This window comes from Gopherus flavomarginatus, chromosome 11 (assembly GCF_025201925.1).
Source record: "Gopherus flavomarginatus isolate rGopFla2 chromosome 11, rGopFla2.mat.asm, whole genome shotgun sequence".
In the NCBI taxonomy this organism is placed as follows: Eukaryota; Metazoa; Chordata; order Testudines; family Testudinidae; genus Gopherus; species Gopherus flavomarginatus.
In genome coordinates, this window is record NC_066627.1 from 37,109,948 (window position 1) to 37,135,796 (window position 25,849).

Consider the following 25,849-nt stretch of genomic DNA (forward strand, 5'->3'; position numbering starts at 1 on the left):
TCTCTGCATTCTAAAACTGCATGTATAAAATACTCACTTAGCTCTTCCTTCTGTAATGGTTCAGTCCCCGACTCATGAAACCTGCGCTGCCCTACTTACTTTAAAAAACTCAGCCTAACTAAACCGAACTGCTGTGTCTTCAGTTTGAGTTCCCTGAGGGCAGAGAGCAGCATATTGAGAAGAGGTGCCGTTAAGTTAGGCTATGACTACGCTACAGAGCTTGCAGGGGCGCAGCTGCACCACAGTAGCGCTGCTACAGAGAGCTCTTCTGTCCACTTCATTATGCCCTGGGAAGCGACGATAGCTGTGTCATCGGGAGAAGCTGTCCGGACCATGGTGCTTAGGTCGGTGCAACTTATTTCGCTTAGGGAGTGATTTATTCACTCCTCTGAGCAGCATAATTTATACTGTACTGACATCAGCTAGAGTGTGTACGTATTTATTACCTGTAGTAGTAATCAACAGAATCCCTTTTTAGTTATTCCCAGAAATAATTATGGGTATTTTTGCTGTACTGGAATGGGATGTATATATCCACTATTTCTAGGCCTCTTGGGTTATTTCATTTTCCTTCATTAATTTCCACTCTTTTCCCTGGAGCCAGCTGCATCCTGGTGAAGTCTTGTTGACATGCACAAACAGGCTGCAAATAGCACCTGAGATTTTTTCACCCCAACATATTATATTGTTGTTCACTGAGAGGACTTTCTTGCTAGTGGTGAACTTGCATGGAAACTTTGCTTTACCATATTTCTGTGGGTTATTTTCTTCCCAGCATTGAATATTCCACCAGTTCCTGTTACATTTTATAATGGAGTTTCCTCAGAGAACTGTGCATAGAAATTGTGGTCCCTGCCTTACAAAGGCATAATTTTAAGTGTGCCCAATGGAGGTGTTTGCATAACTCTGAATTGGCACAAAATTTTCCCTTTTGAACTGATTCTGTCTTTAGATATTTCTAGATTATTATTATTATTAATTTTATTAATACTCTAGGGCCTAAAGGCCCCAACCAAGATAGCAGCCCTATTTTGTTAGGCACTGTATTTATTAACCCATAGTAAGGGATAGTCCCTGCCTCAAAGAGCATACAATATAAATAGACCAGAGAGACAAAAGATGAGAGCAGGGAAATGTTGTTATCCACCATGCAGATGAGGAATTGAGGCACAGAAAGATTAAGCGATTTGCCCCAGGTCACAAAAAATCTATGGCAAAGTCTGGAATTAAACATGTATGTCATAAATCTCAGTCTTGTACGTTAGTTTCAAGATTCTCCTTTCATGAGGCTTGTTGTCTGCCTGGCCCACTATATTGCATTTTTCATCTGAGGATCTCTTACATTTTACAAACAATGAACAAGCGAAATACAGGAGCTTAATGAAACAGGTGAATGTTCTACCCATTTTATAAATGAACTGAGATTAAGCCCTAGAAAACACTGAGTTAGTGGCAAAGCTGAGAATAAAATTGGGGATCCTAACTCTCAGTATTCCATTTACAATAATTTCTATATTCAGACTTGGCATGATGCATTGAAATAATGTTGAAATGGAACGTCTGGTTTTATGTGACACTATCCTAAAGGTGTAGTTTGACTTCTGTATTTGGGGGGGCAGCTCCACTCAGGCCAGTGAGGCCACATGCGGGGTGGAGGGCAAATTCCGCCCTTGCCTCAGACTTGCAGTTTGGGTGGGCAATGCCTGCCTGCCTGCCCCCTCCAAATTACATGCCTATATTATTCTAAAGTGATGTGCAAACAGAAGTGACTTCCTTTGTAAATCAGTTTATGTTCCCTGGCCACTTGGTAGAAGCGTGGTTTTTGTTTCGTTAGGAAGAATCCTATATGAGGGAAGCCTGAAAAAATAATACTCTGATCCTGCATAAACACTTTCAAATGAAAATAACTTTAAATATGTGTATAGCTGGGCCAATGAAGTTACTCATAAGGTCATATTATTTGCAGGATCAGGCTCTAAATTTGAGCTCTCACAGTAGTAATTGATATGGATATTTTTATAATTAAATATCATGAACATAAGACATAGCATATAAGTCAGAGGGCACAGCTGTAATTAAGTACTGTACAAATCATGTATAGCCTGGTCCCCATAAAGAATGTAACAGTGATCCATTATTAATGCAGGGTGATTATCGTCTTATGTTTGCTAATAATGTTACCCTCCGAAAGGACTATTGGATTTATAAAGCATACGCTCTCAAAAACAGGCATATCACAAGACCAGAAAGACAAACAATGATAGGATATAAAAAACACAGACAACACAGAGTTCAGCCACCTCAAGAGTTTCTTGTACATTAAGCTAAGGAGGGCAGCTATGCCAATAGAAGAATAATATAATCTCAATGCAGGTACATTCTGGAGAATATGGATTCTATAGTTTTGCTCCTAGTAAAGCTGGGCTCTTACTTTACCCCTGTGGCATGGTCTGGTTTATGGAGTTTTACAACCTTCCTGTCTCCCCTCCCCCTACCTCACACACGTCCAATTAACTCCCCACACACTATTTCCTCCATTTCCCAGTGGCTTAGCGCTACCACTTAGACATTCTGACTTTTCTTGGGCACACACCCCCTTCCAAAGGCATTTTGTCAGTTTATTTCTGATGTCACTGGCTCTCAGTGGGAGGCTCTGGTATAGACAGAGAGACTCCTTTTCAGGTCCAGGCATCTCCTCTGCTGCTGAATTACTTGAATAATTGCTCCTGGTTTTCTGTATTTATTCATGCTTCCATCACTTTTAATTTTTGTTCAGGACCCAGATTTGGAAAATTGTTGTGTTCTTGTCTGTGAATGTAAGATGTATTAGAAAAAAGGACAAAGGTGCAATATGCATAGGTAGATAAGTAAACAAACAGGAAATCCATTTAAAAATGTGATTTTACAATATTGTGCTGTCTGCTTTCTGAAGCAGAGTACCAGTGGTGGTGAAACTTTCCTGAAGTTGTTGGGGGAAAAAAAAAAAAAAAAACAGACCTCCCCCCACTCAATACACACATACAGACTATTTGAATGCTGTTCTTTTTAGTAATTGTTATGTTTGTTGCAGTTTAGATCCTAACAGTGGCTTTTCACCGTGTGTTCCATAGTGATTGTTTCTTTGAGTCAGTTTTCCTGGTAAAGGCTATAGCCTTGTTAAGAATGAAACATGAAATGACTCTGAAAGCAAAGAAAGATTATAGGCAACTGAATGGTTTAGTTTACTTTATAACCTGGGCCAAAATCATCCCTGTTGTAACTCCTTTAATATCAGGAGTTATACCTAGGATGAATTTGGCCCACTGTACTTCTGAAAATAGGACTTTTCTCTTCATAATATGAAATATGTCCTGATTGACTTTTCTTATTTCTCCTAGACTCAAAATTGTCCCCTGCTGAACAATCAATTTGCATAGTAAATTTTCAAAATTATGAAAGGGATAACAAAATCAATTAGACTTTTTTCCCCCAATACTGGCAAAGGGGTTCAGAAAACTCTGCCAGTCTAAAAATGAGGAAGAGGGCAATAAAGAGGGGACTAAAATAAGATGCCTTCTCTCAAGCTCATAAACATCTGGAATCCACCAACAGTGAGGGTGACTGAAATGGTGGACACTCTAAACGACTTCAAGAGACGCCTACATTTTATTTGTGGAGAAGAAAGGTTATTGAGTGATCTGGTGTAGAAATAGGAAGCCTCTTCTACTTCCAAAAATGTCTTTGCTTTCTAGCAATTATAGCATGAATAACATTCAGAAATTATCCTCTTCTCTTTTTAGTCATTTGCATAGGCTGGCTTTTGCTTCCTTATCTTGGTGAGTACTGTTTTGTTTTGTTTGCAAGATGTTATTTTGATTAACTTTTCCAGTAGTTCAGAGTAAGATCACAGATAAATGACATTTTATCAACATCTCATTTTGTGGTGGATAATATTTGAATGATCATGTTTATGGAACACCATAGAAATTGAGTTACTTTGCAGTCTTTTGGAGACCTGTAGGGTCCTGAGGACTGGTAATGGGATATAGAGTTTTTCAGCCATAGGTCACGGGTTCAGATTCCCTGCAGTGACTTTGTCACTACTGTCACAGTTTCAAGATAATGGCACCTGTATTTCCTCTTCCTTGGTCCCTTGAGGGCACCCACTTAAAGGTTTCTGGCTCCCAGCCATCACCTCTGCTGAATGGAGATCCCCATTTCACTCCTTTGTGACTGGGGGTTTTAAGGCTTTACAGCTCCCTGATCTATATTGATATCCCCAGCAAGCCAGTCTGCCTAAAAGGTCAGTGCCTGTGCTTTGCTCTCTCACCAAAGGCTACGACCAGCATGTTGCCAGCAGTTACAATTTACCACACAGCTCTTTCTAAGCAAGCACATTTTTTCTGACAGTAAAAAGCATTAACACAGAAAAGGCATATAAAAACAAAAGAACTTACATGTATGCTAAAAAGCTTACCACCGGTTTCCCTCAACTCCAGCATAGGGCTCTGGTAGGTGCCGGTCCTTCAAACCCCACAGTTGGGTTTTCCCTGTGGTTACAAGGCCATATCAGTCTTTCAGATCAGGAACCAGAATGAAGGCCCCGAATCAGTTTAAGTCCCAAAATCCCTTCTCTGTCTGTTGGTCTCCGGAGAATCTGTTCTGAACTAGAACATACAAGCCTCCCCAGGAAGTGTTACCTCTCTGGAAGTGCTATAACCTGAGTGATTTGCCTTAATCATTCCCTTTTATTTTCAGAGTGCATGTAATCCCTGCCCACAATGATACATAAACCATTCATACTCTTAATACGATATGGTCTCCCATAGATTTTGCAGGTAGCTGCCCTGTCTGTCAGAGTTATCAACCAGGGGAGTGTGTGGGATGTAAGCGCTGACATATCAGCTGTTATGTGGCATGCAGGAGGCGCTGGGAGTGAAGGGGAGGAGCAGGCATGGGGTGTGTTTGGGGGAGGGCGTGGAACTGGGCAGGAAGAGGCAGGGTGGAGTGGGGGCAAGAAGAGGCGGGGCATGGGTGGGGGCGGGGCTGGGGCAGAGCCGAGGTGGGGTTGAGCATCCCCAGAGGAAGCCCCCTGGTGTGGGAGCCAGGGTTGGTTCCAGTGGTCATTCGGTGATCTGCATGAAAGGAGCTTGGTGGGTCATAATCCAGTTTCCAGTGGATGAGCATCCACATCACAGAAATCACCACCATATATTGTGCTAGTAGTTGTCCTCCTCACTGGCAGCCAGCCACAGCAGAGAGGCATGTTTTAGAGGTGGTCTCTTGAGGTCAGGGTTATGGCCCATTGATAAGGGGAAGTTTACCCTGCTGCTGCCCATAATGCACCTGGCCTACTGATAGAAAACTTCAGACTCCAGAACTGTCAGTCCAGAACTTTTATGAGCCACTCTTTAATATACACAGATTTTAGAAGGAATCAGAGTGTTTCGAAGGATCTTGTTGCTCGTAAGACATTATGAGAATCTTTCCTTGTGGCAGTTAACTTCAGGAATGTTTACTCCTTGATGAGCTCTGCATCCGATCTATCATTTTTCTATAGCACCCATCGCTGTGGCACCTAACTGCCTAAGTGTTTTAGAGGGAGATCAGCCTGGCAGAGTATTGACGATACTACACTCCATGCAGGTTTTGAAGTCCACGTAAAGTACATTAAGCGTCAAAGGACATTTTTTGTTGAGATTAAAACAAAATTCACTCTTACCCTAATACTTTCCATGTCCTTGCCCATGCTACAGAGAGCAAGCACCTTGATGTGTCATAGGGATAAGAAGTTTGACTGATCTATTTCCTTAAAAAACAAAAAAGTTTCCCATTGTAGGAGTTGAAAAATTATTTAAAGTCTCCAGGCACCCAGAGAGGAGGAATGTTGTGTCTGCTGGAATCTGCTCTTGGCTGGGGATTATGGCCATTTTCTGTGGTCTGCAAGCAGTTCTGCCTATGATGTAATGTTGTTGCAGGAAAGGTGCTTGCTCTGCTTAAGCCTGTAGGAGTCCTAATGCCTAGCAATTCTCTCCCCCGCCTCCAACGCGCGCACATACACACACACAGTCTCTCCCAGAAAGTTGCCCTTCCCCCACCCTTTTTCACAGTGCTTCTCCCTGAGGCAAATTTCTTGCTGTCTGGAGTATCAAGCGTGCACGGGTGCTTTCCTTTTTCTGTCTCCTTTTTTGAATTTTCCTGTGTAGTTACTATAAAGCAGCAATAGCTGAAAAGACAGTTTCACCCTGGTTCTTTTCTCCGTGTGTGTGTGTGTGTGTGTGTGTGTGTGTGTAAAATAAATAAATAGATGAGAGGCCAAGTTTGGGTTTTTTTAAGTGCCTTTCCTCAACGTCCATCATTTTTTCTTGTGGTAAAGATACAACATAAGCAGATGGCAAATATTAACACACAATACAGTGCCTGCTAGAAGTGATTTAACAGTGCTCTAGGTTTCTGTGCCTTTCAGTTAGTTAAGTCATGTTTACAAGTTAATGAATTTGTTCCACTTGAAATATTTGATGGTATGTGCTGAGGTAAAGGGATTCTTTAGGAGTAATCGAGGAACGTTGTGTGTTTTTAGGCACTGTGATTATGGGTGACCTATTTTTTTCTTTGAATTTTAGTATTTTCACTATGGTGCTGAAAAGACGATCAGAATGAGCAGTATTATTAGGTAATAACCTCAGTGATGCTGCTATGAACCTGGAAGTGATACCATGCATCATTGCAACCCCATCCTATGCTATAGAGTTTGTTCTTGCATTTGTATTGGATGTCGATAAGCCTTAGGCAAGGATTTGAAGAACAAATGCAATTTTGCATAGCAAATTGGGCAACAAACTGTGTTTTTGAGTAGCCTGTTTTCTTGTTTTGGAACTATGAATGCAAAATATTAAATAAGATGTCTCATGTAAGTTAGCTTGCATTTTGCAGCGAAGGTGCTTGGAAGGGCATGATATAACTCAATATATTCCAGACTCTGTGTAAGATTTCTTGCTAACATGCTACCTGTTATGTACTTACCACAAAAATCTAAGCCTTCTTCTGCAGTTGTACTCATGTTGGGAAACAAAAAAATCTGTTTATATCTGGAAGCTGAGGGTCGTGTATTGTAGAAAGAGGACTGGCTGCAAGCTCTGGCGCAAACCTTGTGTGATTAATATTTTACATGGAATTCTGCAGTCATGCAGTAACCATGTAAATGTGTTTGCACTTGGAATATGCAATGTAGGTGTAGTCGTGTCAATCCCAAAATATTAGAGAGACCTGAAGAAGAGTTCTGTGTTGCTCGAAAGCTTCTCTCTCTCACCCACAGAAGTTGGTCCAGTAAAAGATATTACCTGACCCACCTTATCTCTACTTGGAATATGCAGTCTATCAAACTCCTGAAGCTGCAATCACAGACAGTCCTCCTAAACAGTCCATTGACTAGCAACCTGTAAGCCTCACTGCATTTAAAGAGTTAATGCCATTCACTTTTATTTGACCACTTGGGACCCAAAAAAAGTAGTTTTTAAAAAGATTTAATTGATGGCTCTGGCATAAGCCCTTCCTATGGTAGGATTCTCAAAGTGTAGGTTTGTCTTGTCATAGGTTTTTTGTTTTTTTTTTAAATGCATTGCTTGGTTTAATAATACCTTTATTCAGTAAGAAGTGAAAATGCACAGGATCTGTTTCACATTTGAAGAGGTACAGTACCTAGCTCAGGAGTTCTCACACAGGGGGTCAGGTACCCTCGGGGTCGCGAGCTGTCAACCTCCATCCCAAACCCCGCTTTGCCTCCAGCATTTATAATGGTGTTACATATATAAACAAGTGTTTTTAATTTATAAGGGGGGTTGCACTCAGAGGCTTGCTATGTGAAAGCGGTCATCAGTAAAATAGTTTGAGAATCACTAATAGCTCATCATTGACTTCACACAGAATGCCATACCAGACAAAGCTAAGTTGCTTAAGATGTGCCTGTGTATATCTTTCATAACTTAAATTTGACAACGATTCAACATATTCTTAAATAAGGCTTCCCTCAGCAGAAACAAACAGTGAATAATTAAGCAATAAGACAGGCCAGTGTGAGTGCATTTCTACATGACAATAGTAAGCTTGCATGGCGTTAGGGTCTGAGGTCAAATGACTTTAACTACCTGAGAAGCGCTATAATTAATCTGCAATATGTTTCCCAGAGTGTCACAGATACACTATTAGCTGGAATTTATATGCAGAAATTAGACTAGTTAACCCGTATTTTACCAGGTATTATGGATGTCTTACATCATTGGGAGGCAATCAGAAAGCTCTCTCCAGGGCAGAGTTTTAAAAGCCATTTCATAATATATTCAGTGCATATACACTTTTTTTTGTAACGTTCATTTTGCCGCAGAGTCCAAGTGTCAATGTGGTTTGAAAATGCATGAAAAATAATTTATTCGCCCTTGGTTTTTAATTCAATTGTGCACCTAAATGCTCTAGGAAGCATAGCTGGTACACTTGGGGAAAAAAGTTATTGTGTAGCGATTGTATTTCTGCAATAGCAGTATTGCTGCAAGCTCATCTTTGGTGGTGGTTAATCCCTCTTGGCCACATTGCTCCTGTTCAGATGCACCCTAACCTGCAAATCTTTCTAAAGCTGCTTCTGAAGCAGTCTGGTTTGCCAACAACAAAAATACCAAGGTAGTCTCCAGAAAAAAAGAGAGACAGTGTGTGTGTGTGTGTATTTGTGTGTGCGCATATACCTTTAGCCAATAGAAATAAAGGATTCTTCCTGGTCTGCCTGGAAAATTCTAGTCCTTTCTCTCTGGTTTAGCTGATTGCAGTTGCTATGTCTCTGGCAGTTGCTGTTACACAGCGTTTCAGTGTAGTTTACCCAGTAGAGCTCAGCCTGCAGGAGTCGCCGCGATTACTGCAGCTTCTCTTCTAGCTGCCCATCCCCCAACAATACTGCAGTGCCAGTTCCATGGTGTGTGTGTGTGTGTGTGTGTGTGTTTTCTTTCACATAGGCATACACAGACTATTTTTATCCTTCATTAGCAGGCAGAACTTTGCCATATTGAATAGGAACTTTCAGGCCCTATTCACTAATATCGAATGTTCCCAAAAAGTCTAGTTAACACCTCCCCAATCACCAGGTTTTTTGTAACTCTTTCATTGCCAGAGTGCACCTTCCATCCTGTAAGCATATGGGTTTGTTTGGGGCTTTTTGACCACAGTGATTTTCAGGCCACATTAATGACCCTTTGGTATCAATTTTTACCAGGCAAGACTTATATTTCTTTTTGTAGCAATGTCTCTGTGATGGGACCACCCATCTCATTGCAGCTGGACAGGCATGAGTACCTCAGCACTGCATCTAGGCCTCTCCTCCACAGTTAACAGGCCACGTTCCCAAACGGATGGGATATGGGGGCCTGGCTGGAGGATGAGTGGTAAGAACTGGCTTCATTAGCCTGTTACTGTTGAGACAAGCTACCTCTAAAGTGCTCCCTGTCAGAGGAGGGGTGTGGCGAAGGGTTTTCATCTTTATGCCAGCTGATTCCAGCAGGGCCAGAGATGATGGGGCTCAAAACCTGCCACATCTCCCCTCATGCTACCATGGGACAGGCCACAGCCACTGACTTGAAGTTTACACTTTACTCACTTTACTTCCTGCCACGTCGTACCAGAAGCTTGTACACAGTTTAGTGTCTGCTCTTGCCTCAGGTGTCTCTCTCTCTCACTGCTATCCAGAACCTCCCTCCAATTGACCATCAGTGTTCAGAGTATTATTGGACTTTTCCCAAGCTGAATCTTATTTTTCTCATTTTGACCTGTCATTTCTGATCAGTGTGGGGCCTTAATCCTGCAAGGAACATGAGTGCCCCCAACCCCCATTGCCTTTGGTGGGAATTGAGTGAATTGCCCTGCACTGTGCCCTATCACCCTTTATATTATTTCTTAGCCAATGGTTTGGGTTTTGTTGGCAACCTATCCCAGTTTAGTATAATTATAAATATTTTTGGAACCCTGAACATCATCAGAAATTCATCTGAAAACCAAAAATGTTCCTAAGAAATCCTGATTTTTTACAAAGTTCTGGCATGTCCCTGGGACTGGAATAAAATCCTGGTACAATCTGTAAACACTTTTTTTTTTTAAAGTATGTTTTTGAACCTGTTTTTAAGTTGTATTACGCACACGTGGTCTTGTGCTGTAGCATGTCTTAATATAACATTACTAAAAATAAACTCTGTACACTTCCCCTTTTCTTAGTTTATCAAGAGAAAAATTAGGTTATATATAAGCGTGACATAATTTACTCATCTGTCTGAATATAGCGTATCTTCTTACATATACCAGAATATTAGTTTTGGGGTGTTTGTAAGGGGCATCTATTTTACTTTTACTTATTTTACTTTTACACATACACATATTCTGCACAGATGGCCGCTAGAAAATGTAGATGGTAAATTAATACAATCCATATTTTATACTAAAGCCTTTTCCAAAGTGTCCTCATTTTACAGATGGCAAACTTGAGGCACAGAAAAGTGAAGGGGTCTTGCTCAAGGTCATAAAGTGAATCACTGGCAGAGTCAGAACTAGAATGCAGGAGTCCTGTCTTTTGCTGTGCCTGTCCACTGGGCCACTTACTAGGGAGCTGATCCAACTCCTATTAAGTCAAAGTGAGTCTTTCCTGAGTAATGCTGCTTCATATTTCAAATAGGTTTTATTATTTTGTTTAGCTTTTGATTGTGACACTGCTCCAGAAAGACCTATATTGGGGGGCAGATTATTTCATGTCTGCCTGTTGTGTGGGGTGCTTACGTGTTCCTGTGAAGCATCTTGTTCTGGCCACAATTAGAGACCAGGATACTGGACTAGAGCGACCTTAGGTCTGATCCAGTCTGGCAGTTCCTATGTTCACAAAGAAGAGTGCACCTTACAGCTTGAACGCTTTCAGAAGTTTGGATCGTCTTATTTTTTGTGAAATAGAGGGATGGTATGTAGCTCACTTTTATGCTACTTTTATGCATAGTTTCAAAGCACTTAATAAAAGAGAGTCAGCATCATTGTCTATATGTTACAGATGGGGAAACAGAGGTACAGGAAAGTGACTTATCCGCATTAAAACAGTAATTCAGTGGCAGAGCTGTGAGTAGAACCCAGATCACCTGATTGAGTCCAGTGCCTGACTGTGGGAAGCAAAGGAAGCTTATACATTGTACTGAGAGGTGGTCTTCTAGAGAGCTTACAAGGGGCAGAGTTATGTACAGCCTTGAAAGTGAAGCTATACTATAATCTATTACTTCGGCTCAAAGTCCAAATGCTCAGTCATTTGGCTTCCTTGCTCCCACTAAAGGAGAAATTAGGTTGGCTGTTTCTTGTCTCAATATATCTGTGAGGGCATGTGGTCCTAAGTGAGCATGTAAGCCAGGTGTCGTCTTCTGCACAGCTCCTCAGGCATATGGCCTTCTGCTTCTTTCAAATGCAAAGCTGTGGGTCTATAACTCAAACAAGGTTATCAGCAAAATTGCCCTGATGTAATAAACGCTGCTTTGCTTTTAATCTCCCACGTCTTGAATATATGTATAAAAAAGTATGCTTGGTTGGTGCAAATTATAGACTTCACTGGAGGTAAGAGGTAAAGGTACGTTGTCTCTGGTCACAGTTCCGCAAACCCACCCTTGAAATGTTCATTTTCCCAAAATCAAAAATGGAAGCACAACCCCATTTTATCACATAATCCAGGGACAGTCTGAATTGACAGGTGCTCATCTTTGAATTTCTGTGGCTGCAAATATTAGACAAAGCAACCCATTGTCACGCCTCTTTTCTAACCTCTTGGCTGGCTACCCATTACATTCAAGCTTATCCTTGCCATGCACATCTCTGTTCCTGCCTATACCTCAGCGCTTGGACCTTCCTTCGTGCATTAACTTAAGCCATGCTCCTGCTGAAACATCTCTTCATTCCTCATTGTGGTCTTTGCAGTTTGCCCCATAGCTGTGATAGTGTCTGTTTCCTCATTCAGAGCTTTGACCTTACTTTTCCTGCTGTGCCTGTTAACCTATAATTTTCCTCTGAAACTTGATTTCACTACAGAAATTTAAGAAGCCACCTATGATGGCACCAGATATATTCCCTCTTTCTCTTCGCCCTGCAAGGGCTGTATCCCCTTCCTTTTATTTGCCTTCGTGCTTTCTGTGTTTTTCTTTCATTGTTTCCTCAGTCTTAATTGTAAGTGTCTGGTGGTAGGGAACCTTCTCTTTACATTTACCAGCAGGAAGTGCTGTGTGTGCCTGTAGCACTGTAAAAATAAATAAATAAATTGAAGGAGGCGTGAGTTCGGATTCTTATCTTGGCTCTGCCACTGACTTCCTCGTGTCTGGACAAACCACTTAACCCTTTTGCCTCAGCTGTGAAATGGGGGCTGTAGTACTTCCCAACACCACCTCTGCAAGTAGGTATCAATCTTCAAAGCGCTTTGCGGATATTAACTCATGTCCCTGGTTAAATCCCTTTTGTGCAGCTCCAGAAGCACAAAGGGGAGTAAAGTTGCCTTAATCAGGCAGCTGAGGATTCTCCCCCATATGCTAGGAGACATTCCAAGCCATGTCTTCAGGAGAGGCGGGAGCTGTAGCCTTCCACCCAGAAGCCCTATGGTGCCACTAGCCTCTAGTGTGGAGAAAGGTACTGGGCATAGTTGAGGAGCCAGCTCCATAACCGTGACATGAAAATTATTGTCAAAGCAAACTTAGGGAGAAGTGTTTCTAGACATGGTGCTGCTGCATTTAGGACCCCTTTGTACACTTTTCAAAGGAGCCATATTAACTCAACTCTCTCTCTCAGGATTCCATTAGTGCTATCGATTTTTATTTTATTTATTTATTTATTTATTAAATAAAGTGAGAGACTGTCCCAGGGAGTTTGCAGAATCTTGGTATTGTGTGTTTGATATTGAGAATAATGTGTTCTGGGTAAAGGGGACAGATGAGAGAAAAATCAAATTATTTCAGGCAGGGTGAAAGATCATGAGAATTCCTCTTATCCAGAACTTGTCAGTGATGAAGTGTGTGTGAGAGAGACAATGGAAATCTGGACAACTGAAATATTCCTCTAGTTAAAATAAATAATAATAATCCAGTGTGTTGAAGACAAATTTAGATGTGTTGAAGATTCATACCATAGAGTCCTTGTTGCTTGATGAAGGCAATTGGACCGAATGTCTTGAGGTTCCCTCAGACTCTGGCCTGCAGTCAGAGATGGCCATACTTACTGACCCTCTCAGCCACATATGACATTCTTCAGAAGTTTGAAAGCCAGGGCACACCTGCTGGGGCTCAGGGTTTCAGCGCTGCGGGGAGGGAGATCTCAGGGCCCTCCTCCCTGCTAGGCAGAAGCAGCGGTGATGTGTGTGTGTGTCAGGGGGTGTCACATGCCCTCTCCCCCCAATTTTTGCCAGGGTTACCTGGCTCCCACTCTCAAGAGGCACCAATCGTCTCTGGCAGAAGCCCCTGGCCCCAGCACCCTACTGCAGCGCACAAGCCCTGAGCTCTCCTCTCCCTAGTCTGGTAGGAGGAGAAAGGAGAGGGCGTTAGAGGCGCTGCAGGCCGTACTTTAAAGAGCCACATGTCGCTTGTGAGCCACGGGTTGGCTACCCCGTGCTATAGCAAAGCCTGTTGTCATCCAACCACTTGTCTAGTATTCAATATGACAGTGACCAGAACCAGATGCTTCAGGGGAAAGTGCAAACAGCGCTATGGTGGATAATTACAAAATCTCTCTCCATAAGGAAAGTGTATTTCAATGTTATCTAGATGAAATATTTCAGTGGTTCTGAATTTAAAATTTTCAAAATTTTCATTGTGTGGGAAATTTAGAAACTTCAGCATTTCGTTCCAATTCATAACAATTTGTAATTTTTAGCATTTCTTATGGGACAGAAACTCGTTTTTGACCAGCTCTACTCAGAGCTGTACTTAATTAAATACATGTGAAAATGATCAAGTGCTGGGAATAATTAGCCCCACCAAATATCGCTGACCCTGTCATCTTACCTGAATATCAGATTACTCTTTTTCCTAGGTGGGTCACCTCCAGTCCCTCATGTCCTTGGAGTTCAGACCTCTGTGGTGCACGTCTCTCTGGAACAGAGTTCCTGAGCCTCTTTGTTTTCTGTACCTGCTTGCAATGGTGCTGATGCTCCCATGAAGGCTTTGAAGGCTTCTCTTAGTGTAGTAGGCAGGAGCAAAACCTTCAGTGGGGGCTGAGGGGAAGGTGCATTAGTGCTAAGTCAGGTGCGTGGGCTCCCAATAGATGAAAAGTAAATGGGTTCAGGAGCTCTGGGAACATGAGCAGTGCTGCAGGCCATGGCAGCAGCAGGAACTAGTATAGATCTGCATTAGGGGCAAGATATTTTGTTACTTCTTTTTTAGCTTTGAAATTGTTGTGTGGGGCAGGAACTTTACATCTGAGGGATAAGTGACCCAATATGGTTCCTGTTAATACGTCTGGGCCTGGTCTACACTTGGGTGTGTGTGTGTGTGGGGGAATCAATCTAAGACGCAACTTCAGCTACGAGGCTAGCGTAGCTGAAGTCGACATATCTTAGATTGAATTAAAATTACTTACTTCACGTCCTCGCGGCGCTGGATCGATGGCCGCGGCTCGCCCGTTTACATTGCTTCTGCCTCTCGCACTGCTGTAGTTCAGCAGTCGACGAGAGAGTAATTGGGGATCGATTTATCGTGTCTACACTACATGCGATAAATCGATCCCCGATAGATCGATCACTACCTGCCGATCCGGTGGGTAGTGTTGACGTACCCTGAGATGAGGCACAAAATCCTGAAATTGGCTAGGCTCACAGGGAACCTACTTTGCAGGAATCCAGATCTGGGGTGGTGATTGATTGGTTCAAAGAAAGAAAACTGGTGGCTGCAAGACTTTGGTTTAAGTTTCACTTGTGTACTGGGAAACTCCATTTCCAATGGGGAGGAGCTTACATGGTTAATTTCCATTCCCTGTATGAAATATGTTCTTCCTCCCTCTTTTCTCGGGGCCTACCTGTTCTTTCAGCATTTGGACGTTTGAATTACTTATGAAAACAAATAGTTTGGAATTGGATAGGAAGGCCTTATAGTAACAGCAGTAAATGCAGAATCCTAGTCTGTGCCTGGGGACTGAGTGGGTTATTGGGTCATTATGATGAAGTGGGTTTTAGTCCTCGAAAGCTTATGCCCAAATAAATTTGAGAGTCTCTACGGTGCCACAAGTACTCCTGTTCTTTAGGCTGGCTTAAGTTTACTATATGCAGTGTGGCTTTGGAACATGCATGTACTTCTCTCCCCTCCCTATTTGATGAAAAGTAAAATCGGAGTGATTGTGGATTAAGCTTCCCAGAGGGGATAGTTTCCTGAGCAGAACACACAACCTGCAAGTGCTCACCTTATGACTGAGTTATGCTGTTCTAGTGCTGAGTTGCAGTTGTCAAGAATACTACTACTGAATTCACATCTGTGGGTCACACTCATGTTGCTTTCATGTTTCCTTTAGCTATCTAAGACAGTATTTGGGGTATATTTCTCAGGTAGAGGGCCCCAATGCTTCAAAAACAAAGCCACAGAGCTTCTCTCCCTAGATAACTTGGCCTCCTGATAAGGTTTAATTTACTGAAGTCTCTAAAGCTGCCACCAGAGGTTTTAATCCTTCAGGCATGATTCTACATGCCATTCCTTTGAATTTTCTTGTAAGTACAGAACGCTGCATGTGCTTCAGTTTGCAAAAGGTCTAAAATTCTAATGTTTTTGTTTCAAACCGTAAGTATCCCATCTAGTTTATATGGGCCCGTGTTTCCTGCTACAGAACGTTGAGTTCCCCTTAACGTTTTCATCCTTCACTTCCTCAGCTAATCACTGTTTATGAGATCTTTCAACTGAAAGGTGTAAGTTAATAGTTCCCTAAATTGGGAGCAGAGATGGGGAGTGGATCCCTCTTCAAATCTGTCTACAGATGGCACTTGCCGTGTTCTCCTTCAGGAACTCCAGAGCAACTCTGTCTCTCTCTGTTCTTTAAGTGTATCACACATGACTAGACTACAGCTGGAGTCTATGTGTATATTTTGTGCCTTTATTACTGTCATGCTGAGTACTGTCTGAAGGGCTTTTAATGTATCTGAATAATGCTGCTAGCATTCCTAGACAGCTGTCTCTGATCTGGTGAGCCACCTCCCTTGCCTTATAGTACTTTACATAGCCTTACATTTTCAGTTTTGAGATTTGGTGTGGAAGGATTTGTTTTGTTTTAAGTGCTCGGTGCTGGTGAAAGGTTGAGACTGATGTCCCAGGAGGCTGAAATCCTCTGCCAACAATTCTCATACAGTACAGGCAGAAACAGTGCAAGCTACTGTCCTACCCTATGCCCTATCTAAGGAAGCACTAATAGAAGTGACAAGGAGTTACTTATAAAGTGCTATACATATGCACAGAACTGTAGAAACCTTGGCTTGAGGACCTTATAGTCTGACTTGGTCTTTGGCTAGCTGCTGATACTGACAGGGCCAGCACCACTTGTGGTATCTTTTGTGGCATGGATGCCATCCCGCTGGGAACTGGACTGAAGGCTCCTAGTCTGAAATACATCAAACAGCCATGGTACAGCAATATCCTCTGCGCTTTACTAATCTGCACCAGATGTGAACCAAGTGATCTAGGGCAAAAGGCTCCATATCCTGTTACTTGAACCTTTCCCTTTTGATTTCTCGTGTAGTTTTGGATATTCAGATTCTCGCAGTCCCCCCTCCCTTGGCATGAAGCTATTGCTTTTCCTTTGGGTTTCACTGTAGCTTGGCCACAGAAGAGCCATTTCATCCCTTGAGTGTGTGACATGCATAGAATAGATATTCCTCATACTCTGGCATCTCTGTTACCTCCATATCTTATTTGTACAGTTGTCCAAGAATCCTTTCCTCAGTGCTTCAGGAGGAGCAGTTCAGTCCTCTGGATAGTACTCTTTGTCTCAGTAGTTGGCATGGACTCTGCAGCTGCACTAGAAGATTCAGAACAGACTAGCACAATCCTTTTTTATCATCATCTGAGAACTAGAGGGGAGCCTTGATTAAAGTTAATTACAGGTCGATTTAAAACAGAGACTCCTTTTTACAATTATTCACAGCACAAGTACACAACATTAGTCAGCCAAAGGAATTAATTGTATCAGGAGGTCATAGAAACATACATTAAGAGGGATTGGGAGGGGATGGGATAACATTGTAGTTGTAGTTTAGCATGGTAAGGGAAAGAAAGTATACAAATCTTACACTTCAAGGCATCAGTTGATCACTGCAGGGGTTAGGAAGGAAGTCTTCTCTCACCCTAGTGTACAGCACTGCATAACTAACCTCCTGCATCATAAATTATTATTCTTATTCTTTCTTTTTTAAGTATCTAGTATTGGCCACTGTCAGATGCTGGATACTGAACTAAGTTGGCCAATGATCTGATATGGCAAATCCTCTGTTCAGGCCCGTTGTCAGTTTCATAACTTAAGTTTCACTGCTGTCCTTTATGGTAGTATTGTTTCTTTTAAGATGTTTTAAATCAGTGTTATCAGCCACTGGCAGTGATTTCTCTGGAGTGAAGGGCAAATGATTTTACTTTGAAAAGCCAGAGTGTTTTCTGTCTCTTTTTATTTCTAACTTTATCCACGTTCTCTGTAAAACCACCAAAACTCTCAACTTTCCACTTGGACTGCATTCTTCATCTACTGCTTTTGCTTCTCTGCAGCGTTATTGCATCTTGTCACTGGCAACTGTTCCAAGAGCTACCTGGCTTGCTGGTTTAGTATCCGCCTGGCCTTATTCAGAGCTGGGACTGATGACCATCTGCTTGTGCTGTCACCATTTATTTTTTCTTCTACTACTTTATTTAATTTTTTGCAACTTTTTGTTGTGTTAAAGGTGCCTATCTCTCCTTCCCTCACAAGTCTGTATACACACACGCACTCTAAAACAACATGATCACTGATGTGAGTGGCTTACTGGTCTAGGCCTATTCCTATAATCACCCTCCTCCAGCCTCTGTAGATTAGAGGCTTAGAGGGCAGTTCACTGAGAATGTGCTGCCACTTATCCTAGATGTGCAAACCAAGGGAGTGTCAGCGGAACTGCCCCAACTCATCTCCTCTGCTGTGGCAAAGAGGCAGGATGGGCATCTTAAGAAACCAGTACCTAGGCCATAGAGGGCTTTATAAATCAATACACCTTGAATTGCCCCAAGAAGCAGACAGAGAGTAAGGATACTCTGGGGAATTATGTAGTAAGTTGTCCATACTGCTAAACAAGCACACAGCTTCCTTCAGAGAGCTACCGCAATTAACTGTAAGTAAATAGATTAATCAAGAGCATGCTAGTTGTGATATGATCTCATCTAACCAACAGTCTATATCCTTGAAATACTTTAATTGAGGGCCTGACTTTGTGAGCTGCTGAGGGCACTCAGTCCCGTTTTGGTGTCTCTACACTGCACACTAAACCCACCTCTGAATCCGATTAGTGCCCAAGCTACCCTTTCATCCACACACACACACACGTTTGATTCAGGTCAGCAAGCATTCAGGACCCAATCCGGAGACCCTGGTAGGGGGTGGGTCAGAGCCCCAGTCCCTCTGTGACTTCGGCCCAAGCCCTGTCATTTTGCGACTCAGAAGACCTCTGTAGCGCAGCATGGACATGTTAGCATGGTTGAAACACGTGGGTTCAGCAATTGTAAATCCAGGTTTACAATGGATGCTCAAGCACGGGCTTGGAAACACTGAGTCCACAAGCCTTTGTCCCACAGACCTGGGTTTACAACGCATTATAGATATACTCTGAGAGACCTTGGTTTTTGGGGTGGGGTTAAGGTCTTCACTGTGGCAGAGAAGCAAGTGTGGTCTCCTGGGTGGTACCTTGCAGAATGGGTAGCTCAGCTTATTCTTATGTTGTTCGAATTGTTACTTTTTCAGCTTGACCATTTCTTCTCTACTTTGGCATTTTCTGCAATGTTACTACCTCTGTTTGCAATTCCTTTCTGTTAACTTTCCCTCACACCTCTCTCTGTTTTCTGATGCTGAGCATAAGTTCTGAAGCACTTAGAGGAGAGGAAAGTGATCAGGAAGAGTCATCATGGATTCACCAAGGGCAAGTCATGCCTGACTAACCTAACTGCCTTCTATGAGTAGATAACTGGCACTGTGGATGTGTTATTCCTTGACTTTAGCAAAGCTTTTGATACGGTCTCCCACAGTATTCTTGCCAGCAAGTTAAAGAAGTATGGGCTGGATGAATGGGACTATAAGGTGTATAGAAAGCTAGCTAAATTGTTGGGCTCAACAGGTAGTGATCAATGGCTCCATGTCGAGTTGGCAGCTGGTTTCAAGCGGAGCACCCCAAGGCTCTGTCCTGGGGCTGGTTTTGTTCAATATCTTCATTAATGATCTGGAGGATGGCACAGACTGCACTCGCAGCAAGTTTGCAGAGGACACTAAACTGGGAGGAGTGGTAGGTATGCTAGAGGGTAGGGATAGGATACAGAGGGACCTAGACAAATTAGAGGATTGGGCCAAAAGAAACCTGATGAGGTTCAACAAGGACAAGCGCAGAGTCCCGCACTTAGGATGGAAGAATCCCATTCACTGTTACAGACTAGGGACCAAATGGCTACGCAGCAATTCTGCAGAAAAGGACCTAGGAGTTACAGTGGACGAGAAGCCGGATACGAGTCAACAGTGTATCCTTGTTGCCAAGAAGGCTAACGGAATTTTGGGTTATATAAGTAGGGGCATTTTCAGCAGATCGAGGGACATGATCATTCTCCTCTATTTGACATTTGTGAGGCCTCATCTGGAGTACTGTGTCCAGTTTTGGGCCCCACACTACAAGAAGGATGTGCAGAAATTGGAAAGAGTCCAGCGGAGGGCAACAAAAATGATTAGGGGGGCTGGAGCACAGGACTTATGAGGACAGGCTGAGGGAACTGGGATTGTTTTGTCTGCAGAAGAGAAGAATGAGGGGGGATTTGATAGCTGCTTTCAACTACCTGAAAGGGGGTTCCAAAGAGGATGGATCTAGACTGTTCTCAGTGGTACCAGATGACAGAACAAGGCGTAATGGTCTCAAGTTGCAGTGGGGGAGGTTTAGGTTGGATATTAGGAAAAACTATTTCATTAGGAGGGTGGTGAAGCACTGTAATGGGTGGGTTATCTAGGGAGGTGGTGGAATCTTCTTCCTTAGAGGTTTTTAAGGTCAGGCTTGACAAAGCCCTGGCTGGGATGATTTAGTTGGGAATTGGCCCTGCTTTGAGCAGGGGGTTGGACTAGATGAACTCCTGAAGTCCCTTCCAACCCTGATATTCTATGATTAGGGTGCTCTCCAAAAAGATTGAGAATAGAGGGATTCCAGGTAGGTTTAACTTTCCTCACTGTATAAGAGTGGCAGTTTGTACACTTGATTAGTTCTAGAGTAAGATTTTTAAGAGCCTAAGACCCACTGGCTTTCAAAGAGATTTAGGCTCCCAAGGACCAGATTTTTCAGGGTATTTAGGCACCCAACTCCCATTGATTTCTCAGAGTTAAAGACTTTGAAAAAATGGATACAAGTGCTTAAGATACTCTGGAAAATGGAACTTCAGCATCTAAATTGTTTCGGTGTTTTCGAAAAATTTATCCCTGGTCAATTTTGTCATCTTGAGCTGGTCAGAATGTGAATGTGAATCTGTTTAAGAAGAAACCAGACAAAATTTTTAAAAAGCTCTTACACTCATGAGGTCAGATGGCTATGGCATCGTCTTAGACTGTGAGCTCTTTGGGGCAGGGGCTGTCTATTATTGGGGTCTGCACTGTCCCTAGCACTATGGGCCCAACCTCGTTGTAGCCTTTAGGTGTAACTGCTGTAGAAATGTTGTGTTTATCTGTGACTCACCAGTTAAGCGGTGATTGTAAAGTAGACTCTAGCTGATTATTCCCAGTTACAGACTGATTAAGACCTTCATCACCCTCACTGCTTTCCTTTGGTCTATCCAAACTGCAGTTACTAACGTGATATTCCTTGCCCAATTCCTCTAACTACACCCATATGTGCCTTTTTTTCCTTTGGATCTCTGTTTTCTACTGAATCAAGTTCAAGCTTCTCATCCTCACTGTCAGGACCCCTCCCTCCTCATACACCTCATTTCTCTGATATCCTTGGCCAAAAAAAGGGAACCGTTATGAAAAGTATCAAGGAATCTTTAGCATTTATGCAAGGCACTGTTTTATAAGACAACCACCTGCAGTAATTCCTAATTTTATCTACTTCTTAAGCACTAAGAGCTGAACCTGCTTTGCTGGGATGCTAAATTTTGCACATCTGAATATAGACCATTGAGCTAATCAGCATCTAGTAGAAGAGGGGTGCACAACTGGTTGAAAAACAGTATTCAGAATAGTTATCAACGGTTCACAGTCAAGCTGGGAGGGCAGATTGAGTGGGACGTGCAGGGATCTGTCCTGGGTCTGGTTCTAGTCAATAATGTCAAATGTTTTTGATAAAGGCATAGACTTAAAAAGTTTGGGACAATACCAAGCTGAAAGGGGTTGCAAGCATTTTGGAGGACAAGATTACAATTCAGAATGATCTTGACAACTGGAGAAATGGTCTAAAAATAAATAGAATGAAATTCAATAAAAAAAATGCAAAATACTACACTTAGGAATGAAGTAACTTTTTCACTTGCTACAGCACCGTGTCCCATTCTGGACACTACACTTTAGGAAAGATGTGGACAAACTGGAGAAAGTGTAGAGGAGATCAACAAAAATGATTAAAGGTCTAGAAACCATGAACTGCAAGGAAAGTTGGAAAAAACTGGGCTTATTAATCTGGTGAAGAGAAGATGGGGGGGACATAAATCTTCAAATATATAAAAGACCGTTATAAACAGGAGGCTGATAAACTGTTCTCCTTATCCACTGAGGACCAGACAAGAAGTAATGGGCTTAAATTGTAGTAAGGGAGATTTATGTTACAATTAAGTTTTTCCTAATGTCTAAGGATAGTTAAGCACTGAAACAAATTACCTAGGGAGGTTGTGAAATCTGTCACTGAAGGTTTTTAAGAACAGGTTAGAGAAACAGCTCTCAGGGATGGTGTAGATCAGTGATACTCAGACCTTAGTGATTCAGCAGCTAAATTAGTGATCAACGTTACCCACAAGAGCCAAAGTAGTGTGAATTCATTGTTTCATTTACTATATGTTCATATTTTAACAGTATGACAGGGGAAATAAATCTCACAGCAAAATGACAGACCAAGTACACCACTACCTCGATATAATGTCACCCAATATAACACGAATTTGGATATAACATGGTAAAGCAGTGCTCTGGGGGCTGCGGGGGGGCACCACACACTGGTGGATCAAAGCAAGTTCAATAGAACACAGTTTCACCTATAATGCGGTAAGATTTTTTGGCACCCAAAGACAGCGTTATATCAAGGTAGAGGTGTATTATTTTATCAACTACAATTGGTTAATAACATAGTAAAAGCATTCTGATTGGTTAGTAACTTAGATTGGTAAATAATTAAATCATACCTTGTTTTAACGTGTGCTGCAAAGAGCTGCAGGAGACATATTAAAGAAACACCTGCAGCTCATGAACCTCCGTCTTAAGTTTCACTGGTCTAGATACTATTTAGTGCTGCCTCAGCGCAGGCGACTGGACTAGATGATCTATTGAGGTCCCTTCCAGTCCTACATTTCCATGATTCTAAATATGCAGTATTGAAAAATTGTTAACAGCAGGCTTTTAGTTGAAGGCAAAAGACCTTAACGTGTAAAGAGAGAAAGTGGTTTTGGAGGTGGGAGAAAGTGGTCTAGATTGAAGTAGGATTACTAGAGAAAGAACAACCCCCAGGAGTGAATAGTTACAAGACCAGACCTATGAGGAAGCCTGCTGGATGAGTGGACAGAGGGTAAGTTGCTGTGAGTGAAGTAAGTGCATGGATGGGTTGGGTTGATACTTCAATTTGGTAGTAGATAAGGAACATGCAATGGAGGTGATATGGTGTAGCTATCACAGTTTTTTGGAGCCCTGGAAGTCAGTCTGGATTGCAAGAAATGGCAAGGGAAGGAATTTGAATAGTCAAGATAGGCAGCAGTAGAGACCCGTGGAAATTAACTATTGCTGCACATTAGTTCCAGATGCTTTTGACTATTTTTGAATGGCCTGTTTGGTAGAACAATGAAAAGAGGCATAGTGAAAATACAAATCACTGCAAGAGAATGGCTTTGAATAAAGGAGCAAATCCACTAAAATGGCAGATAAGGACCCTGTGTGCACATTTTAAGACCAGGAGACTCTACGTGATATAAATTGAATGAATGGTACATTAACTCCTAACAATGAGACATGAAGGCTAGGAAATTTGACCAAAAACTGCACGGACGATAATCTGCCCAAAACACAAGAAAAAGAATAAAGTCTCCAAGTCTTTTAAGAGCTTTCTAATGCTGGGCATCAGTGTCCACAATGATCTAGAATGGAATGTGAACTGAAAATTTGTAGTGGCAGAGCCTTAAAGGATTGTCTTAAAGGTTTGAGAACAAAAGTGTTGGGATTCAAAGGGTTCTGGTGGGGACACGTGGTGACAGAAAATGACCTGTACCCTACCAGTAGCCTGATGCTACTATTTCTGTTTCAGTATCAAGAGAAACAAAAGATGTGGGATCAAATTCAAATGTGGTTTAATGAGGTAGAGCTGCACTGCAAGACCGCAGCATGGTCACGGCTGGCCTGGGTCAGCCGACTGGGGCTCACGGGGCTATAAAATTGCAGTGTAGCTGTTCGGACTTGGTCTGGAGCCTGGGCTCCTGCCCCCCCTTGCCTAGAGTGCTGTTTTATAGCCCCAGTCAGCTGACCCGTGTTCTGAGACTCAGTGCTAAGTATTTATCACCACCTAGACATACCCAAGATGTACAACTTCACTGGGAGCTGCACCAGCTCAGGCCACACCTTCTCACTCTTCCCTGAGAGAGGGACAGACCTCCTGGAAACCATTTAAGTTTTAGTCTTTCCCCAGGCATTGTGGGGGGGAGGGGGAATGTTCTCCTGGTGTTTGGTACATAATACACTCTGAGGTTATATGTAAGATAATGTTGACAAATTGCAACATCCCACATATGCCCAGCTAAACATATTACCAATTAAATTCTTTAAGAGTAAAATTAATTTTTCTCCCATTTTTTCATTTCAGAAGCATACTCCATCAGCACAGCATACATATGACCTGCCTAAACTCTACAGAACTGAAGATTATTTTCCTAGGAACTATGTTGGTACAAAGTATCAAAGCCATTAGTAGCTAACTTCATCTTATAAGCAGCTTTTTAGGGAAATGTTGCTTGAAATGTTTTCATGTCTGACTTTTGTTTTTATGATTCATGTTTTTTCAAATAAAAACTTGAGAATTCTGCTAAGAGGTAAATGTATAGCAGTGATGGGGAAGGAGTGGCCTACGGGTTTATTATATATGCATTTAGCTCCCTTATTTTAAGGGAAGCCTAAATAATATGCAGGGGGAAGAAATGTAAATATAGTTCAGAATAGATTTGTTCATGATGTTTTATGCTATTGCTGGGAAAAAAATATAAACTCATTTTGTTTACAGTGACATTTTAGAAACCAATTTGTTTACATATTTGATCAGAAGGTTGCAGATTGCTGTATGTGTATAGCATATTAAAACTATTTCATGTTATGTGATTTTCCTCCCACATTTGATATGTTACTTTATAGATATTTACCATAGTCTTTTAGTAATATTTCATACCAAAAGCCTCCCACTGTTTTGAATTTACAAGATAAACCTCTAAAATCAATGTGGTCCAATTTTGGAAATTCAGTAAGTTACACATGGCTGAGACTTTCATTGAAAATTGGATCAGCTTCAAAAGCTGTTGTATAATGTAACTTGAATGGTGTAAATAAATTTCTCCAAAGCTACTATGGGCCCTTTGATGTGAAGTTTTATAATGAAGCTTTGACTTAGCCAGGGCCAAAAGTTTGTCATCTTTCTTCTTTTCCCCAACATAAGTCTACAGAAACAAAATATAAGCAGTTGGCTAGGAAGAGTATTTGTGACTGGTGTATGCTAGAAGAGGTGGTCAGAAATTTAGGCTAGCCAGGTATTTGGAAAGTTACACAGTTGCAGAAATGGGGAAGGACAGGGAATGTATCAAATCAGATATCACTTCTGATTATTTGCAAGTTAATTATTTGTTTCTTCACATGTACTGCACCTTACAATGAAATCAAGTCGCTATACCCAATTCCTGTATCAAATCTAGTATATGAACACAACTAACACTAAAGATGGAGGATAGAATAAAAGTCCTACATACAACTTACACTATAAGTGAAGCTACATGCACCTGAACAACCATCAACACCTCTACTTTTGGGTGGGAGTAGGAATTTGTCACCTCACTACTCCGTATTGGTTAGTGGAACTAGTGATGAGATGTTTCAGAGTAGCAGCCGTGTTAGTCTGTAGCCGCAAAATAGAACAGGAGTACTTGTGGCACCTTAGAGACTAACAAATTTATTTGAGCATAAGCTTTCATGGGCTACAGCGCACTTCATCAGATGATGTTACAGTCCTGCAGCAGATATCCAAAAGGACTAAACGTCATACAATCAAAGTCGATGCCTCTGTAAGCCTGTTGTAGAGAATGTATCAAGTTCCTATACTGGTACTATTAAGCAGCAGAGTATCATATCTGTAATAGGAGTGTCAAGCAATTAAAAAAAATTAATCACAATTAATCAGGCTGTTAAATACCATTTATTTAAATATTTGAATGTTTTCTACATTGAT

General features: G+C 41.9%; 1 protein-coding gene and 1 long non-coding RNA gene across 4 annotated transcripts in view; one reads left to right on the forward strand and one right to left on the reverse strand.

Moving 5' to 3' along the window:
- The window catches only part of LOC127031389 (uncharacterized), a 50,706-nt gene extending 30,536 nt beyond the window's left edge, over window positions 1-20,170 (reverse strand). The window contains exons 1-2 of the long non-coding RNA XR_007768539.1: window positions 16,883-20,170; window positions 4,437-4,529 (exon numbers count right to left, since the gene is read on the reverse strand). This is a non-coding gene — a long non-coding RNA (uncharacterized LOC127031389). The remainder of the gene's footprint in view (window positions 1-4,436; window positions 4,530-16,882) is intronic.
- BCAS4 (breast carcinoma amplified sequence 4) overlaps window positions 1-24,975 on the forward strand; it is a 65,649-nt gene extending 40,674 nt beyond the window's left edge. For all 3 annotated transcript variants that reach the window (XM_050918154.1, XM_050918156.1, XM_050918155.1), the window contains one exon: window positions 24,227-24,975. In XM_050918154.1, coding sequence (XP_050774111.1) covers window positions 24,227-24,331 — 105 coding nt within the window. In that variant the 3' untranslated portion in view covers window positions 24,332-24,975. The remainder of the gene's footprint in view (window positions 1-24,226) is intronic.
- The last annotated feature ends 874 nt before the right edge of the window (window positions 24,976-25,849 follow it).